Source organism: Lactuca serriola, chromosome 8 (genome assembly GCF_051521515.1).
Source record: "Lactuca serriola cultivar US96UC23 chromosome 8, Lser_US96UC23_V15, whole genome shotgun sequence".
Taxonomy (NCBI): Eukaryota; Viridiplantae; Streptophyta; class Magnoliopsida; order Asterales; family Asteraceae; genus Lactuca; species Lactuca serriola.
The window spans coordinates 241,621,289-241,639,090 of NC_136415.1; the positions used below are offsets into that span (position 1 = coordinate 241,621,289).

A 17,802-nucleotide genomic window follows, 5' to 3' on the forward strand; every position below is an offset into this window, starting at 1 on the left:
ATGACCAAGACGACAATGCCACAAGGATGCTTTATCCATAGTATTGGAAGAATCTACACACAACACATCATTTCCTAGGTTATCTACAACCATAACAGTTTCATAAATCCCATTGCAAGGTATTGCTTCAAAGTATAAGACACCATTTAGATAAGCATAAATAGAACCATTCTCATTATTAAACGAATATCTAAATCCCTGTCTAAATAAACCATGAAATGAAATGATGTTTCTTGCCATATCTGGCAAGTAGCAACAATTACACAAATCTAAATTTAATCCATTACTAAGCACTAAAGAATACACTCCAATCTTAGTGACAACCGACGTTCTTCTGATCCCCATGATTAGATTTATTCTTCCATGCTCCACATCCCTATTTCTTCCTAGTCCCTGCAAATCAGAACAAATGTGGTAACCACATCCTGTATCAAGAACCCAAGAAATAGCATGTGATGAATCATTAGATTTAATTGTGTATATACCTGCATAAGATGTCTTGATCTTTCCATCCTTGATGGCTTGCAGGTATTCCGGGAAGCTTCTCTTCCAATGCCCTATTTTGTGGCAATGATGACACTCTGCCTCCTTCGGGTTAGGATTGGGCTTAGTAAGATCAACCTTGGTCCCACTAGAAGAAGAACCATCTTGGGACTTTCCCTTGTGGTGGCTCTTTGACGGAGCCTTCCTCTTCTTGCCTCTTCCCTGCCCTATAGCCAAAACAGGAGCAGTGGATGGATTGGGAGTTGGTGCAACAGACTTGTCCTTTAGGTTGCTCTCAGCAGCCCTTAGGAGTCCTTGGAGTTTGCTTAGGGTGACCTCTTCCTTGTTCATGTGGTAGGTCATCATAAATTGGTTGTAGCATGAAGTCAAGGAGTGAAGAACAATGTAAATAGCCAAATCCTCCCCAAAGTTAACATTTAACTTGCGAAGACGATCGACATATCTCTGCATCTTTTGCAAGTGCACGGTAAGAGATTCTCCACTTCCCATCTTAGCGGTGATCATATTCGTAATGATCTCATAGCGCTCTTGCCTCGCGCTTTGATGATACCTCTCCATTAAGTCTTGATGCATTTCATACGGATACATGTCCTCATAGGACTTTTGGAATTCTTGGTTCATGGTGGCTATCATGATGCAATGTACTTTCATTGCATCACGTTCGTGGGTCTCAAAGACATCCATTTCAGCGGGAGTGGCGACTTCTGGATTGATCTTCTCGAGCTTTTCATCGAGGACATACTCTTTGTCCTCATAGCGCGCAATAGTGCGAATGTATCTTATCCATTCGCTAAAGTTCGTTCCATCAAAAGTCACCTTTTGGCAAAGACTCATTAACGTGAATGAGTTAGCAGCAGCGTTGTTTGCGTTTGACATCTACAAATAGAAAGGACAAAGTTGATTAGAATTGAGTCCCTAATTAAACACCTAAAATGAAAAATTAGGGCTAAGACCCAACAACATTATTCACATATTAGAAAAGGGATGTCGTAATCCAACATGCAAATAATTTGGAGGTAAGTGAATGACGATTCACTAATTCTTCATCATGAAAAACATAGGCTTAGGTTTTAGATGTATTGAGAATTCCTATAATTTTCATGGAGATTCATTGAACCTTTCAATGGCATGTTTAAATCTCGATATGCCCCTCTCGTTTGTGACTGGGATGTCGAGGATCACAAAGTGGGTGTGAATAACCATGCAAATCTACACAGTGCCTTCATTGTTACAATCACCTATTCGATGTGCCGGTAAACCACACACGCTCCACCGAACTATGATAAACAATGAATCACCCTTTTCCACCTTCGCTTAGAACCAATTAGTGTGCTGGTTAACCACACACGCTCCACTAACTTCTTAGCAAGGGTGCAAAGTGTAATTTCATGGAATTGCATCAATTCACTTTTCCTAAAGTAACTAGGATTGGGAATTTGAAAAACATGTAGTTACTTTGTATTTTAAAATTATACTTTTAATGAGGAGATAGAGTTGCCTTATCCTACCCGTTCGGCTAACGACCCTCCACCAGTCAAGCAAGCGGTGGGTGTGAGTGTACACCCATTAAGCGCCATTTTATAGGCAACAATCTTATACCCACCTTATAGACCGGCTTCGTGAATGAGGCCTACTAACGGTAAGACTAGCATTTTTAATTATACATACATATATATATATATATATATATATATATATATTAAACTTGTAATAATATAATAGTATAGGGTGTATTTTAAACATTTCAAAATATTAGGGTTTTAATCTTCAATTAAAATTTTTTTTCGAAATTTAATACAATTTAAATTAAAATTTTAAATATTAAAACTCTCTTGTTTAATAATTACCATAAATTAAACAATTAATTTAAATTATTAAATCACAAGGGATTTATTAAATCATGAGGATAATTACCATTTATACATTTAAAATATCCTAATCCCTTGAATCCCTCTCTAAATCTCGAAAGTAAGGGATAGGATAATGCAAGATCTTCAATTACCATATTTAACAATTAAAGGATAATTACAAGATATGAGATTATCCAAATCCCTAAAATTTAGGATCTTATCTTGGGGAAGGAGGCTAATTTCGAAATCTAGGGTTTGCAAACCCTTAGATTTCGAAATCTTGGATCAAAGGAAAGGATTCACAAAACCTTTCATGATATTTTCGCAAATTAGGGTTAGGAAACCCTAATCTTGAAATCTATAGCCTCCTACGGTTTATTGGCTATAAACCCTAATTTGTCAAGTTCATACATTTGAATATACTAATTGAAAGCAAGTAAATCAATGGTTCTGATACCACTGATGGGTTTTGATACAAACAATCCTATGTGTACATGCAACCCTAGCTTTGGATCTATGTCTTCACTATTGGATATTCAACATTATGAGCACAAGAATAAAACCCTAATGTACAATGCTATTTTCGAAATTCACATATAAGGTTAGATCACATACCTCTTGTTGTTATATTGTAATAACAACTCAAATCTCCAAATTCTTTGTCTTGAAAGCAAGCACCACAAGTGTAATGCCTCTAATGGCTCATAAGCACCACAAGCAATTGGAGAAACTATAGAGAGAGAGAGAGAGGATGAATAGAAATCGGCTTTGGTATCTCAAGGGAATCGGTAGGACGACTTCTCAAGGCCAAGGGGTCTTTATATAGGGTTATGATTAGGGTTTCAGTCCTTATCCTTATCCAATTGCTTGCCCACCAAGCAATCACAAGATAAGCCTTGAAAAGCCCATATCCTCTATCCCTTGGACGATTTCAAGGATATCTTATCCTTGATTTCGTCCAACCTATAATAAGGATAATCATTGCCCTAATTTGTAACTATCACATAATTACAATTCAGTCCCTCTAGTTTAATTAATTACACTTGATCACAAAATTAATTCCTAATTAATTATTGACCAATATTAATTAAACAAATATGATTTCTCCTTTAATATATTATTCTTATAACATATTAATAAATCATAATAACCTCTCTCTTCAACTATTTCTCCAGTCAATTTGCTTGGTGAAGGCAACCCAAAAGGACCATGCACAACCGGGTCAACTACTTACCAAATATGGTTATAGCCTTAGACACTAATCCAACACAACTATCATACAATTGACAGTTCTAGTCCCTTAAGTTTAATTAATGTCTTTTAGCCACAAAATTAATTCTTAATTAATTATTGACTAATATTAATTAACCAATATGATTTCTCGTTTAATATATTATTCTCATAATATATTAATAAATCATAATTAATCCTCTCTCTCCATAATTCATCCTATCAAGTTGCTTTGGTGAAGGCAACCCAAAAGGACCATGCACCATCGGGTCAAGTACATACTAAAATAGTTATGAACTTAGACACTAATCCACCACTACAACCCCCTCCCCCCAACCCCAACCCCCATCCCACCCACCTCGTTTTAGCTTTTCAGATCTAAATTAATTTTATAGAAACTCGTATGAAAACACCAAAAAGGGAACGGATGGTGTTGCTCTTCTTAGTTTGTAACATAAGGGTATGGGGAAATGGTGTGAGGGTGGTACCTTAATGGAAAAATAATTCATATTTGATTTGATTTTTCTAGTTCCTTTGATCTTTTACAGAACCGTATAATGATGGTCGGGGATAGTTTCTCTGATGGGAGGTGGTTTCAGGGGCAGTGATGGTATTTCACTGAAGAAGGCAGGTGACATAGGGTTGTGGGTGGGTCCATTTTAGACATTAATAATTTAATGTATTTAATATTAACATAACAAAAAATGAATTAAAAATTTATAGAAAAATATCAGTAAGGGAAAGATAGTCATATTAACTCGGGCGGGGACTAAAACCGAAACAAAAACACACCATAGGGACCATCCAGAGTTAAAAAAAGATAAAGACCATACATGCAAATTACCAAACCACATGGGCCATTCAAGCAGTTTACTCAAAAAAACTATTACATAACTTCTTTAGACAAAATTACAAAAATGGTCTTTGTGGTTGTAAAATTATGTGATTTTGGTACAATAATGTTTTGTGGTGCAAAAGTGGTCAAATTTTGGATACTTTTGTGCGTTTATGGTCCAAAAATATTAATTTTAATAGTTTGACTATTAACTTTTTTTAAAATGACAATTTTACCATCAATGACCACTTCTGCAACCAAACTACAAGGAACATTTCTGCATCTATTCTTTTTTATTTTATTTAATTATTATACAATAATTCTTTTAATATTTTATTACTTTTTAGTTTGTTATTATATAATAATAAATATAAATTTTAATATATGATATTTATATTTTAATGACTTTATTGATATATTAATTATATTTAGTTAATTATATTTAGTTAATTATATTTTAATTTCTTTTTTATTGGACCACTTTGAACCAACCCCACGTCTCCTAACATATTTTGGACATGACCACCACCACCATCACCTAGTCCGACAGTGGTGGGATTGATGGGATTTTTTTTACAATACATTAGAATGGTGGAAGTGATGAGGGAGACATATAATGTTGAACAAGAGTCTGACTACTACGACATATTCCAAGAGATCTTAGAGATTGAGTATTATGGCTGCGAGCCCTCAACTATTGCACTGTTTAATTAAAGTTGATTTGATAACAAAGACAGTGTAACAATCATCAAAAACAAGTTGATTGATGTCAAAACTAACTCTCAGCTTCAAACCCTTGTTAGGTCATAATTTATGGTTTAAACTTTACTATTCTATGCATTTATAGTTTTCGGTCTAGGGCCAAAATCCCCATGGGTTTATTTGTTGTTTGGACCGAAATCACATGTGATTTCGGTCAGGATATTGGGTTTGGGCTTGGCCTTTATATTTAGGTCCAAGAATATAAATAGTGTAAAAAAGGGGCGTGAAAAAAGGTGGATGTGAGTAGAAAACGTTGAGGAGGGGCTGCTATATTGTAAGAGATGTGATTAAGGAGAGAAAACAAGAGATAACATGTGTTATCAACATCTTGTGTACCAGACTATATTCAATATAGTGTGCATTTGAAGATTAATCATCTTGTGTTCTTGTTCTTGTTCTATATTCTATCATGCATCATTCACATGATTGGGATTCCATACCATCAAGTGAATCTGATTAATACATCAAAGCGAATTTGGGACTTACAAGTGGTATCAGAGCTTGGATCGTATCAATCAAACTGGCAAGATATTAAACATTTTTGGACTTTTCTAGGAGTTTTTGGCGTTTTTGAATTGTTTTAGAGGAAAATTTGGCTGTTTGTTCTTCGTGTTCTTCATATTTTTGAGTTTTTGATCAAGTTTAGCATTAAAAGTTGAAAAAATTCATGTTTTTGGACGATTTTTACGAGACTTCGACGACTATTCTCGGTCTCGGATTAGGGTTTCAGTAGTGCTTTCGGCCAGCAACGAGTTTGCGATCAACAACGTTTTTGGTGGAGCGTCTGCAAGGGTTTGCGGTGCGAGGTTTTTCGGCTTCGGAAGATTTCGGTTCGCAAGTTTTCGGCTTCGTAGGTTCTTGGTCCGGAGGTTCTTGGTCAGCAGTTCTCGGTTTGAGATTTCGGCCTCGTAATTTCAGTTGAAAATTCATATTTTCAAGATTTTCGCTTATTTTCAGCCCTAAAGCCACATTTTCAATCCAATAGCCTCTTTTTCAATATTAAAGCTTTGTATTTGGTCAAAAAGCCACGTTCCGTCAAATACCCTCGTTTTTGGTAAAATACTCTTGTTTTTGGTCTTAAATTTTTCGTTTTCGGCTTAAAGTTTTGACTTTGGACTTTTGACTTCCAAGCTTGACTTTTGACTTTCAAATTTGACCTTTGACTTTCAAGTTTTCCCATTTGACCTTCAAGTTTGTCTTTTATGTTTGACTTTCAAGTTTAACTTTTGAGGTTTCAATTCAAAGGGTATTTGTAACGCCCAGTTCCTGGTATGCATTTAACTTATTTATTTATTAATTTTCAAAGGACTCTATGAGTTAGTGGCCCTAACTCGTCGAGTAAAGGGAAGTTTATGCACGAGGTTTAAGCTACCTACTCGGCGAGTCGGTACCCCGACTCAATGAGTAGCCCGTCCAGAGTGAAACCCTAATTTCAGAGTTTTTCACCCTATTTAAGTATCATAACCCCCATCCATTGGTCTCATTGACTGCCTCATTATCCCAACCCCTAATCCACGAAACCCTAGAGCTTTCTTTGAGTGTGTGAGCCATTTTGAGTGATCTTTGTGCATTTTGAAGCTTGTAGAAGAAGAAGAAGATAGAGGGCTCAAGAGGGAAGGAATAGATCCAGAAGTTACACTCCATTTGCTACATTTTATGGTAATCAAGTCTCTAACTTGATCATTCTTCTATTAGATCTATTTACTTACTTTTTTTTGAGGGTTTTTGTTCAAGAGTCATGATCTTTGGGTTTTGGACGCCTCAAGTGTTTCATGTTTTAGATATGGGATCTAGGAGGGGTTCCATGGCATAAAGGTGCAAAATTTATGACCATGGAAGCCCCATGCAAGTTTATGAGCATTTATATGGCCTTTTTAGCCCTAAACGGACATGCATGGAAGCAAGCTCGAGACTTTGCGTGATTAACTGATATCTAGGCCCTGGATCTAGGTTTTCACGCTTTGGTTTGGAAAGCTAAGGATTTTTGGTCAGGATCTATGTCTGAAAGAATTAGGGTTTTAGCTAAACCCTTCAAGAAAGGTTATAAACGGGTAAAGTTGGAAACCCTTAGAAACATCATTTCCAGTGAACAAGTGAATATCGAGTTTAGATCTAGAGAACATGGGCTTAATCTATTAAGATGGCCAAAAAGACTGAGGGACTCGTTGAGTCCATAAGGGAACTCGACGAGTCGGGTCGTGTTGTCCCGTTTCTGAGCATGCTAGAACTCATCGAGTCTGAGAGTGACTCAGCGAGTTGGCTCACTAAATCGGGATGAGTAGAAGCCCGGTAACTCGGCGAGTTAGGGGATTGACTCAGCGGGTTGGATTGTGGAATCGAGGTTATTAGGACTTAGGACTCGATAAGTCGATAGGCTTACTCAACGAGTTAAGTCAATCAGAATGTTGACTTTGACCAAGGGTAAAATGGTCATTTTACCGTAAGCAAGATTATCAAAATTTTCTAACTAAGTATTATTTTATAGAGTTAGCCAGGGAGTCGTCAAAGCAGCCAACAGATATTCCTCACGCACGAGTTCAACATCCAGTTTGAGAGGTGAGTTTTCCTCCAATAGAACGGGTCGAAGGGACCAAGGTTGGCCCGTATATGTTATGTGTATGACCAGTAGCTGAGTGTGGGTGCGGCCCGTATCTCCTAGTTAGTAGAGTGTGGGCGGGGCCAGTATATCATAGAATTATTGAGTATGGATATATATGATTGTTTGATAGCTGTAGATGTACTTGTTTGTGTGATACTTGTATGCATGTTAGTAGCTAAGTGTGGCTGGGGCCCGTATCTCATAGTAGCTGAGTGTGGGTGGGGCCTGTATCTTATAGTAGCCGAGTATGGGCAGGACCCATATCTCATAGTCAGCCGAGTGTGGGCGGGGCCCGTATCTCCTAGTTAGTGGAGTGTGGGCGGGGCCCGTATCTCCATGAGTGTGGGCGGGACACCCGTATCTCCTAGTTGCATGTATATGTGTATAGTGGTAGTTTGGGGAGACTCACTAAGCTTCGTGCTTACAGTTTCAATTTTGGTCTCAGGTACTTCCGGTAGCAAAAGGAAGAGCTCGGGATGACTGCATGGCACACACCACAACTTTTAGCCTGGGATATTTACTCTGATATTTGATATGAAATTGTTATGTTGACATTTGTTATGAAATTTTGAGATACATGGCTTATGATTTTTATATGATGATGATATTTATGGTTTTATTAATGTTTTAAAAATGAAATTTTTGGACCGTATTTTTGGGATGTTTCAAGTTGGTATCAGAGCCTTGGTTTGAGTGATTCGGGTACACTTTCGGGTGTGTCTAAACACAAACTAAGGATTTGGTATAGAAATTTTCCAAAGAAAAATCATTTTTATAAAAGGATTTTGAGAAAAGAAAGAGTTTTAGAAAAAGCAAAAAGAATTTTGAAAAAAGGAGGAAAGGGTGTGGTGCACGCAATCAGCCGAGCTCAAGTAAGTACTTCCAAATTACCCATACAAGTTTATGTTATGATATGATTATCATCTTTATGAGAACTGCATGCTACATGTTAGTGCATATTAGTCAGTATGATAGCCTGAGTAGTATATGCTTGATTATGTGTACTCAATGCTTGAATGTTGCTTTCTTTGTGCTTTTAGGAGTTCTAGCTATCTGTTACTAACTAGTAAACTATTATGTTAAGTTACATATTGCAAGGACTAAATAATTTCAAAAGGTTAGGTCTAGCTCTATTTCGCAGCTCTTGTTTGAGTCCAACCGTTGTAGGGTAGAATCTCTCATTCTAAGAATTATCTAGTCTGAGTGATATGTAATAGTATTCGCGAGCTAGTTAGGGGAAGATAGCAGGGACATCTTATGCGGCTGATAGTGGAGAGTGGGATGGTGATTACCCTAGGACAAGCCTAGGATGAGAGTAGGGCATGAAGCAGTAGTAGTAGAAAGGACTTGGTGGAGTCAAGGCAGTTCTTGAGGAAAGTACAGATAGATGTGGAAGGTAGTATGGGCCCATACTACTGAAAGTAGAGGATCTGTACTCGAGTCAAGGAAGGTTGAGATGAATCCAAGGAAGTTGTAGCATATATATATATATATATATATATATATATGATCCCTCGAGAGTTGTTTAGTATTCTGATGTTTGTTATGATGTGTTTTTCAGAATGGTGGTTTTACACCCTAGACCAGTTGGTAGTTCAGGAGCCGGTGAGGGATCAGGCTCAAACTCAAGAGCCGTGCAGCTAGATGACCAAATTAAGGAGTTCATCTCCTCCGAGATTATGCATAATATCCTGGATCAAACTCATGTGATCTTTGGCATGATCAAGGAGGGTATTTTAGAGCTTTTGGATGAGAGGTTGGGTCCTTTCCGCACTGAGGTAGCGGCCATGATGGGGTCGTGCACACTGACTTTTAGGGAGTTCAGTGCTTGTGGAGCTCCTGACTACCACGGGGTTCGAGAACCCATTGCGAGTACTAGATGGTTGGTGGATGTTGCCAACACATTCCACACCAACAGATGTCCCGAAGGGGACAAGGTTCGATTGGCGTCCTATCTTCTGAAGGACAGGGCATGTGACTGGTGGGAGGAGGTCAGACATGCCATTGGTGATGATGCAGCTATTGATGCTATGACTCGGAGGGATATCTCGGCTAGGTTCAGAGTTGAGTTTGCACCTGTGATAGAGGTGCAACAGCTTGCTAAGGAGTTCCAGGATTTACAGCAGACTACCGAGACGGTGATGGAGATCACCACTAAGTTTAGGGAGAGGGCCTTTCTCGTTCTGCAGTATGTGGCGAACGAGGAAATGAAAAAGGCCCGATATCATGAGATGTCGAGGAGTGACATTCAGCAGTTTGTGATCTGATCAAGCTACAAAACGCTGGAAGTAATGATTGCCAGAGCTAGAGAGAGAGAAAGAGAGAGAGAGAGAGAGAGAGAGAGAGATTGACCTAGAGATGGAGAGGAAGAGGAAACCAGATGCGACATTTGGTATGGAGGGTTCTGGAAAGAAGCCCAAGACAGATTCTCGAGGGAAGGGCCAGCAGGGCTAAGGCCGCTACAGCAAATACGATAGGTCGCACAAGGGGACGTGCAGGGTGGGTAGTTTGGGCTGCTTTAGTGCGGCCGAACTGGGCATATGAGCAGGGACTGTACAACTACCACCACCACCACCACTATAACATTTGATCTGATTTGCTTCCAGTGCAATTAGAGGGGCCACAAGCGGTCCCAGTGTCCAAGCCTAGCAGCAGCAGGATAGGTGGCAGCACCCGTACCTGCTACATTGAGGATTACAGATGGCTGTCAGGGTCATGCTGAGGCGCCAATGGCATAGAGTAGAGCTTTCTAGTTGACAATAGGGGAGGCACGTGCAGCTCCTGATGTTTTTACGAGTATGTATTTTCGTCTTACCTCTTTATTTATGTTGATTATTGCTTATGTTTATTTGTTTTGTTATAGGATTGTTCCTTGTGAACGATATATCTGCTCTGGTACTGTTTGATTCGGTTGTCACCCAATCTTTTGTGTCGCTCGCGCTCAACAACTGATTTGTAGGAGATCCAATGGAGTTGGATTGCCCACTGGATGTTGAGATAGTAGATGACAAGACCGTCAGGGTTGCTAGGGTTCACCGAGGATGTACTCTATAGTTATTCGACGAGCAGTTTTCAGTGGATCTGGTTCCTATTCCACTGCGAGGGAATAAGGTTATAGTGGGTATGGATTGGTTGAGCCCCAATGGGGAAGTGATTGACTGCGAGAAGTAGCTAGTGAGGGTTTACACTCCTAGTGGGGGAGGGTTAGTGATCCAAGGCAAGAGGCCACAACGCATAACGGTTTTCTGTTCAGTAGCGAGGGCAAGGTGCCTCCTTCAGTAGGGTTGCGCAGGATACGTCGCCTATGTCATGGATACCCGGGATAAGGGTAAGGCGACAGTTGATGATGTACCGGTAATGAGAGAGTACCCGGACATATTCCCGGAGGATTTACCTGGGGTACCTCCAGAGTGACAGGTTTAGTTTAGGATTGACCTAGTCCCTGGTACGGCTTTGATAGCCAATGCACCATATCGGTTGGCTCTTCCCGAGATGCAGGAGTTGTCTACGCAGTTGCAAGAGCTGCTAGACAAGGGTTTTATTAGGCCGAGCAGTTCGCCATGGGGAGCCCCGATCCTGTTTGTGAAGAATAAGGATGAGTCACATCGCATGTATATGGACTAACGGGAGCTGAACAAGGTAACGGTGAAGAATCGTTACCCACTCCCGAGGATAGATGATTTGTTTGACCAGCTTCAAGGAACATCTTGGTTCTCCAAGATTAATCTACGGTTAGGGTATCACCAGATGCGAGTCAGGGACGATGATGTGTAGAAGACAACTTTTAGTACTCGCTATGGTCATTATGAGTTTGTGGTGATGCCGTTTGGGCTCACCAATGCTCCAGCCACATTCATGGACCTCATGAATTGTGTATGCAGCCTGATGCTGGATCGGTCTATAATAGTCTTCATTGATGACATCTTGGTTTACTCCAAGACTCAGGAGTAGCATGAGGAGCACCTGAGGGAGGTGTTGGAGACACTGAGGAGGGAGAGACTTTTTGCGAAGTTCTCCAAGTGTGAGTTTTGGTTGCATCAGTTGCAATTTCTTGGGCATCTTGTCAACCAGAAGGGTATTCTGGTCGATCCGGCCAAGATAGAGGCCGTGATGCAGTGGGAGATTCTGAGGTCTCCAACTGAGATTCGAAGTTTCTTGGGTCTGGTGGGTTATTATTGGAGATTTATCCAGGACTTCTCCAAGATTGTAGTTCCTTTTACCCGACTGACCAAGAAGTCGGTGGTTTTTCACTGGAAGCCTGAGCAACAGGAAACCTTCTAGACCCTCAGACAACGGTTGTGTGAGGCACCGACTCTCATTCTGCCAGAGGGTGTAGATGACTTCGTTATCTATTGTGATTCTTCGATCACAGGCATGGGAGCCATTTTGATGCAGCAGGGTCATGTGATAGCTTATGCTTTGAGGCAGTTGAAGCCTTACCAAGATAACTATCCGACATATGATTTAGAGCTGGGGGTTGTAGTTTTTTCCCTCAAGATTTGACGACATTACCTCTACGGGGTCCATTGTACCGTTTACATGGACCACAAGAGTTCGAAGTACCTCGTGGATCAGCCAAATCTGAACATGAGGCAACGTCGGTGGTTAGATGTGGTGAAGAACTATGATTGTGAGATCCTTTACCACCTGGGTAAGGCCAACATAGTGGCCGAAGATCTGAGCTGCAAGGCTGTAACGCCCGTAGATCCGGGCTAGTCAATTTAGAGGCAATAGGAGTCGAAAACGACTTTTCGACAAAAGATTATTTAGAATAAATAATCATAACCAAGTTGTAGAATATGTCACAAGGTTTCCGTTCATATAAAGAACGCCGAAATCCAAGTTATAACGAAGAAGTTATGACCCGTCGAAGTTTCGCGACAGAACCGGCACGGCACCGGGAAGCGTAAATAGTGAATTTACGATAGAGCGAGATTTAGCCTTAGCGATCTAAATGAAAGTCGTAGAATATGTTAAACTAAGAACATCGATAAAAAGAACGTCAAAATCTGACTTCGTATGAAGAAGTTATGATTTTTCGAAGTTTCGAGTTAGTAGTGTACAACCCGAAATTCGAATATTAGATCGAGCGGTTTTTAGCCGACACGACCTGAATGAGAATCGAAGATCTCATTAAGAGTAGCGTAACGAGAAAAAGATGGGCGAAAACGGATGTCGGATGAAGAAGTTATGAGGATTTAACGGACCAATCCTATCCCGGCCCGTTAATAATATAAAATTTAAAATCGAGCCAAAATAGCCGACAAAGTCTAAACGAAAGTTGTATAGTACGTTCCCACCTTCGCATGGATATAAAGAACGTCGAAAACGGAGCTCGTATGCGAAAGTTATGATTTTTAGAAGTCGGAAAGTGAATTTGCGAAATCTGTTGCGAGGGTGATGACGTGGCGCAATCTGGACCCTCCATCGCTGACTCAGTACCCGCCTCGGATGAGTGACGCGTTGCCCCTCGTTACGCCCAACGTTCGGTCTCGTACGCGCCGCGTTCGGTTAGCCATGCTTGGTCTAGAAGAAGCCACGTCGCACCACCGAGCCTTCGCCACCTGGTCATCTTATCCGAAGTTACGCCCCGCGTAAGGTCCTCGGTACGCCCAACGTACTCCGAGGCTGCGGTCTATAAAAGGGAGGTGAAGCCTCTCGGATTTTTCACACCTTCCACCACAAGTTTCTCTCTCTACTTTCTCTCACTAACCCCCTAACCCTCTCCTAAGCCTAGGTAAACCCCTAGCACCCCGAGGGAAGCCCTGAGGCTCCCAGAGTCCCGAGAAAAAGGAGTTTTTCGGTTTCGAACCGCTGCTCCAATTAAGTTTCGGTTTTCGATAAAATTCGCTGTAAGTGTGCTACGCTTACGCAATTTTTAATATAGCTTTCAAATAATTATAGGAATGTTATTAGGTCCTTAAAATAATTATTTGGGCTATTATTATGAGTTATATTGAGCGTTATTAACGCTTAATAATAGCCAGACTAATTAATTTGTCGCGGTTATCGTTAGACTAAACCCTAGTGGTATTGGTACTAGGTTTTATCGAAGGAAAATTGTTTTGAGAGTATCGAAGCGTTGTCCGAGTGCTGAGTCATCACCTTTCAGGTGAGTGCATGGTCCCTTTCATCTTACACATAGATATAAAGTATTTTATTATAAATTACGTGCTATGTGTGCATATTGTCTAAATACTTGTTGTCTATGTTGGTGAAAGATTTTTATACATGTTTTAAATGATGTAAACTATATAAAGTATTTTATATCTACAAAATATGTTGGGTAAAGCATGGGTAGATGAATGATGAGGGATAAAAGCTGAAATAGAGGAACATTAGTAGCATGGACCTAGTGCCCTATAGGTATACATTGGCAGCAGTGGACCCAGCACCCTATAGATGAGCACTGGCAGCTGCGCCACAACCCGTAGATGTTTTAGATTTACGGTAAACGTCTTAGCAGCTGCGCTCTAAGGACAGTATCGGCAGGTGCGCCTAATAGGGAGCCTTATGACCATGACACTAGCGTTTAAAGGTCAATACCGGCAGAAGCGCCTCATAGAAAATGTCCCAATTTTGGCAGCTGCGCCTAAGTGACAAGATTAGCAGCTGCGCTTGACCAAAGTGTCATTGGCAACAATGGACTTCATGTTGTTTCCTTAGGATGATCCTTAGGAATGAATGAATGAGAAATAGCTGGTTCTTAGGGTAGATCCTTAAGAATAAAGAAGATAATGGGGATGGGTAATTGGGTTGATTGTTTGATTGTTAAAACATAATAATTATATTATTGTGGGTTGAAAACCCTATGTACTCACCAGGTTTCCCAACCTGACCCACTCAGTTTATTTGTATCACAGGTGTCGATATGAAGTCACATTACACTGAGAGATTTAAAAGAGATGTAGATCACTAGTGTAAATAAATGTAAGTTCTGTTTATGCTTATGTTTCTGTATTGACGATGACATCCCAAATGTTTTTAAAAGTGAATAAAAATATATTTCTTTAGAAATGCTTTGATAACGCGATTATCATGTTTTTCTGGGAACAAATTCCGCAACATTTTTATTAAAAGAAGTACTCTGATTTTTATAAAGCATAAACAAAATCGGTCTTTGATAACGCGATCATCATGTTTTTGAGACGTCTTTCTGAGGATGACAATGATTACTCCATTGCTGGAGTAGATCCGAGAGGCGCAGGTTGAGGGCCGGAAGGAGGAGCCCCGGAAGTGCGATCGGAATATAGGTTAGGTGGCCTCCTTCGATTACAACAACCATGGGTTGTTGACCCTGCATGGGAGGGTTTGGGTACCGTACTGGGGCGGAGTACGAAAGATATTGATGGATGAGGCCCACAAGTCCCGGTTCTCTATCCATCTCGGGATGACGAAGATGTACATAGATCTTCGACCTGATTACTGGTGTCCCTGCATGAAGTGAGATGTAGCATGGTATGTAGAGAGATCCCTGGCTTGCAGGAAGGTCAAGGCAGAGCACCATAGTTCTCACAGCAAGTCGTAGCCGCTATACATCCCCGTGTGGAAGTGGGAGGACATTACTATGGATTTTGTCACTAAGCTTCCCAGAACTACACGTGGGGTTGATTCGACATGAGTCATCGTGGATCGGTTGACCAAGAGCGCCCACTTCATTTCGATCTAGGAGATCATCTCGTCCGAGAAGTTGGCCGATATTTATGTGCGAGAGGTAGTGGCACGACATGGAGTGCCTGTCTTGGTAGTGTCAGATCGAGATGTTCATTTTACTTCCAGATTCTTGAAGTGGTTCCACGACGAGATGGGTACTCGTCTCCATTTCAGCGCCACTTTCCACCCCCAGATGGATAGACAGAGTGAGAGGACTATTCAGACTCTCGAGGACATGCTCCGTGCATGTGTTTTGGATTTCGGAGGCAGTTGGGATGCATATCTTCCATTAGTGGAATTTTCGTATAACAACAGTTACCACACTAGCATACACCGACCTCCCTTCGAGTTGCTCTACGAGAGGACGTGTAAGAGCCCAATCTATTGGGGCAAGGTCAGTCTGGGGGGTCATAGGATTACTAAGGTAGTACTCAAGACCATAGAGCGGATCTAGCAGGTCCGGAGCAGGCTCCAGATTGCTTAGAGTCGGAAAATGATCTACGCCGACAAGCGGCGTTCAGACTTGGAGTTTCAGGTGGGCGACATGGTCCTCCTGAAGGTGTCACCCTGGAAGGGTGTCATCCGATTTCGGAAGCGGGGCAAGCTGGGACCCAGGTATATCAGCCCCTTCAGGGTCATAGCCTGGGTGGGCAAAGTAGCAAACTGATTGGATCTTTCCGCGGAGTTCAGCCAGATCCACAACACTTTCCTTGTTTCTCAGCTACAGAAGTGATTAGTAGATGATATGTTGGTTGTGCCCATAGAGGATATTCAGGTTGATGACAGCCTGAATTACATTGAGAGACCGGTGGTGATTTTGGATCGCAAGACGAAGGAGCTGAGGAACAAGAGGGTAGTGCTAGTGAAGGTGCAGTGGCAACATCGTAAGGGTTTGGAGTGGACATGGGAGCCCGAGGAAAAGATGAGGGAGCACTACCCGGAGTTGTTTCCAGATGCAGTGGACTTTCAGGATGAAGTCTAAGACAAGTGGGGGAGAATTGTGAAGCCCAGTTCCTGGTACGCATTTAACTTATTTATTTATTCATTTTGAAAGAAGGACTCGATGAGTTGGTGGCCCTAACTCATCGAGTAGAGTGGAGTTTATGCGCGCGGTTCAAGCTACCAACTCGGCAAGTCGGTACCCCGACTCGACGAGTAGCTCGTCCAGAGTGAAATCCTAATTTTGGGGTTTTGCACGCTATTTTAGCATCATAATCCCCACTCCTTGGCCTCATTCACTGCCTCCTTGTCCCAAACCCTAATCCACGAAACCCTAGAGCTTTCTTTGAGTGTGTGATCCATTTTGAGTGATCTTTGTGTATTTTGAAGCTTGTAGAAGAAGAAGAAGATAGAGGGCTCAAAAGGGAAGGAATAGATCCAGAAGCTACACTCCATTTGCTGCATTTTCTGGTAATCAAGTCTCTAAATTTTTCATTCTTCTATTATATCTATTTACCTCCTTTTTATGAGGGTTTTTGTTCAAGATTCGTGATCTTTGTGTTTTGGACGCCTCAAGTGTTTTATGTTTCAGATCTAGGACCTAGGAGGGGCTCCATGGCATAAAGGTGCAAACTTTATGACCATGGAAGCCCCATGCATGTTTATGAGCATTTATATGGCCTTTTTATCCCGAAAAGGCCATGTATGGAAGCAAACTCGAGACTTTACATGATTAACTAATCTCTAGGCCCTAGATCTAGGTTTTCTTGCTTTGGTTTGGAAAGTTAAGTCTTTTTGGACATGATCTATGTCCTAAAAGAATTAGGGTTTTAGCTAAACCCTTCAAGAAAGGTTACAAATAGGTAAAGTTGGAAACTTTAACCTTAGAAAGGTGATTTCCAGTGAACAAGTGAAGAATGGACTTTAGATCTAAAGAACAGGGGATTAATCTGTTCAAATGGCCAAACAGGCGGAGGGACTCGTCGAGTCCATAAGGGAACTCGATGATTCAGGTCATGCTATCCTGTTTCTAAGCATGCTAGAACTCAATGAGTCTGAGAGTGATTCGACGAGTTGATTCGCTAAATCGTGATGAGTAGAAGCGCGAGAACTCGGCGAGTCAGGGGGTTGACTCCGCGGGTTGGATTGCGGAATCAGGGTTATTAGGACTTAGGACTCGGCGAGTCAAGTAAATCAGAATGTTGACTTTGACCAAGGGTAAAATGGTCATTTTACCCTAAGCAAGATTATTAGATTTTCTGACTAAGTATTATTGTATAGAGTTAGTCAGGGAGTCGTGGGAGCAGCCACCAGAGATTCCTCACGCACGAGTTCAACATCCAGTTTGAGAGGTGAGTTTTCCTCTAATAGAACGGGTCGAAGGGACCAAGGCCGGCCGGTATATGTTATGTGTATGACTAGTAGCTGAG

At 41.1% G+C, this 17,802-nt stretch overlaps 1 protein-coding gene across 1 annotated transcript; it reads right to left on the reverse strand.

Moving 5' to 3' along the window:
* Positions 1-204: 204 nt before the first annotated feature.
* On the reverse strand, positions 205-1,366 carry LOC145070798 (uncharacterized). Its single transcript, XM_079017753.1, has 2 exons — positions 486-1,366; positions 205-393 (listed from the first exon to the last, which is right to left on the reverse strand). Exons 1-2 carry the CDS (start codon positions 1,336-1,338, stop codon positions 377-379), a joined length of 870 nt encoding a protein of 289 aa, XP_078873879.1. The 5' UTR covers positions 1,339-1,366; the 3' UTR covers positions 205-376.
* Positions 1,367-17,802: the final 16,436 nt, after the last annotated feature.

Excerpts from the sequence above, each read along its gene's own strand:
- LOC145070798 (XM_079017753.1), bottom strand. The coding sequence starts at position 1,338 with ATGAGTCTTTGCCAAAAGGTGACTTTTGATGGAACGAACTTTAGCGAA.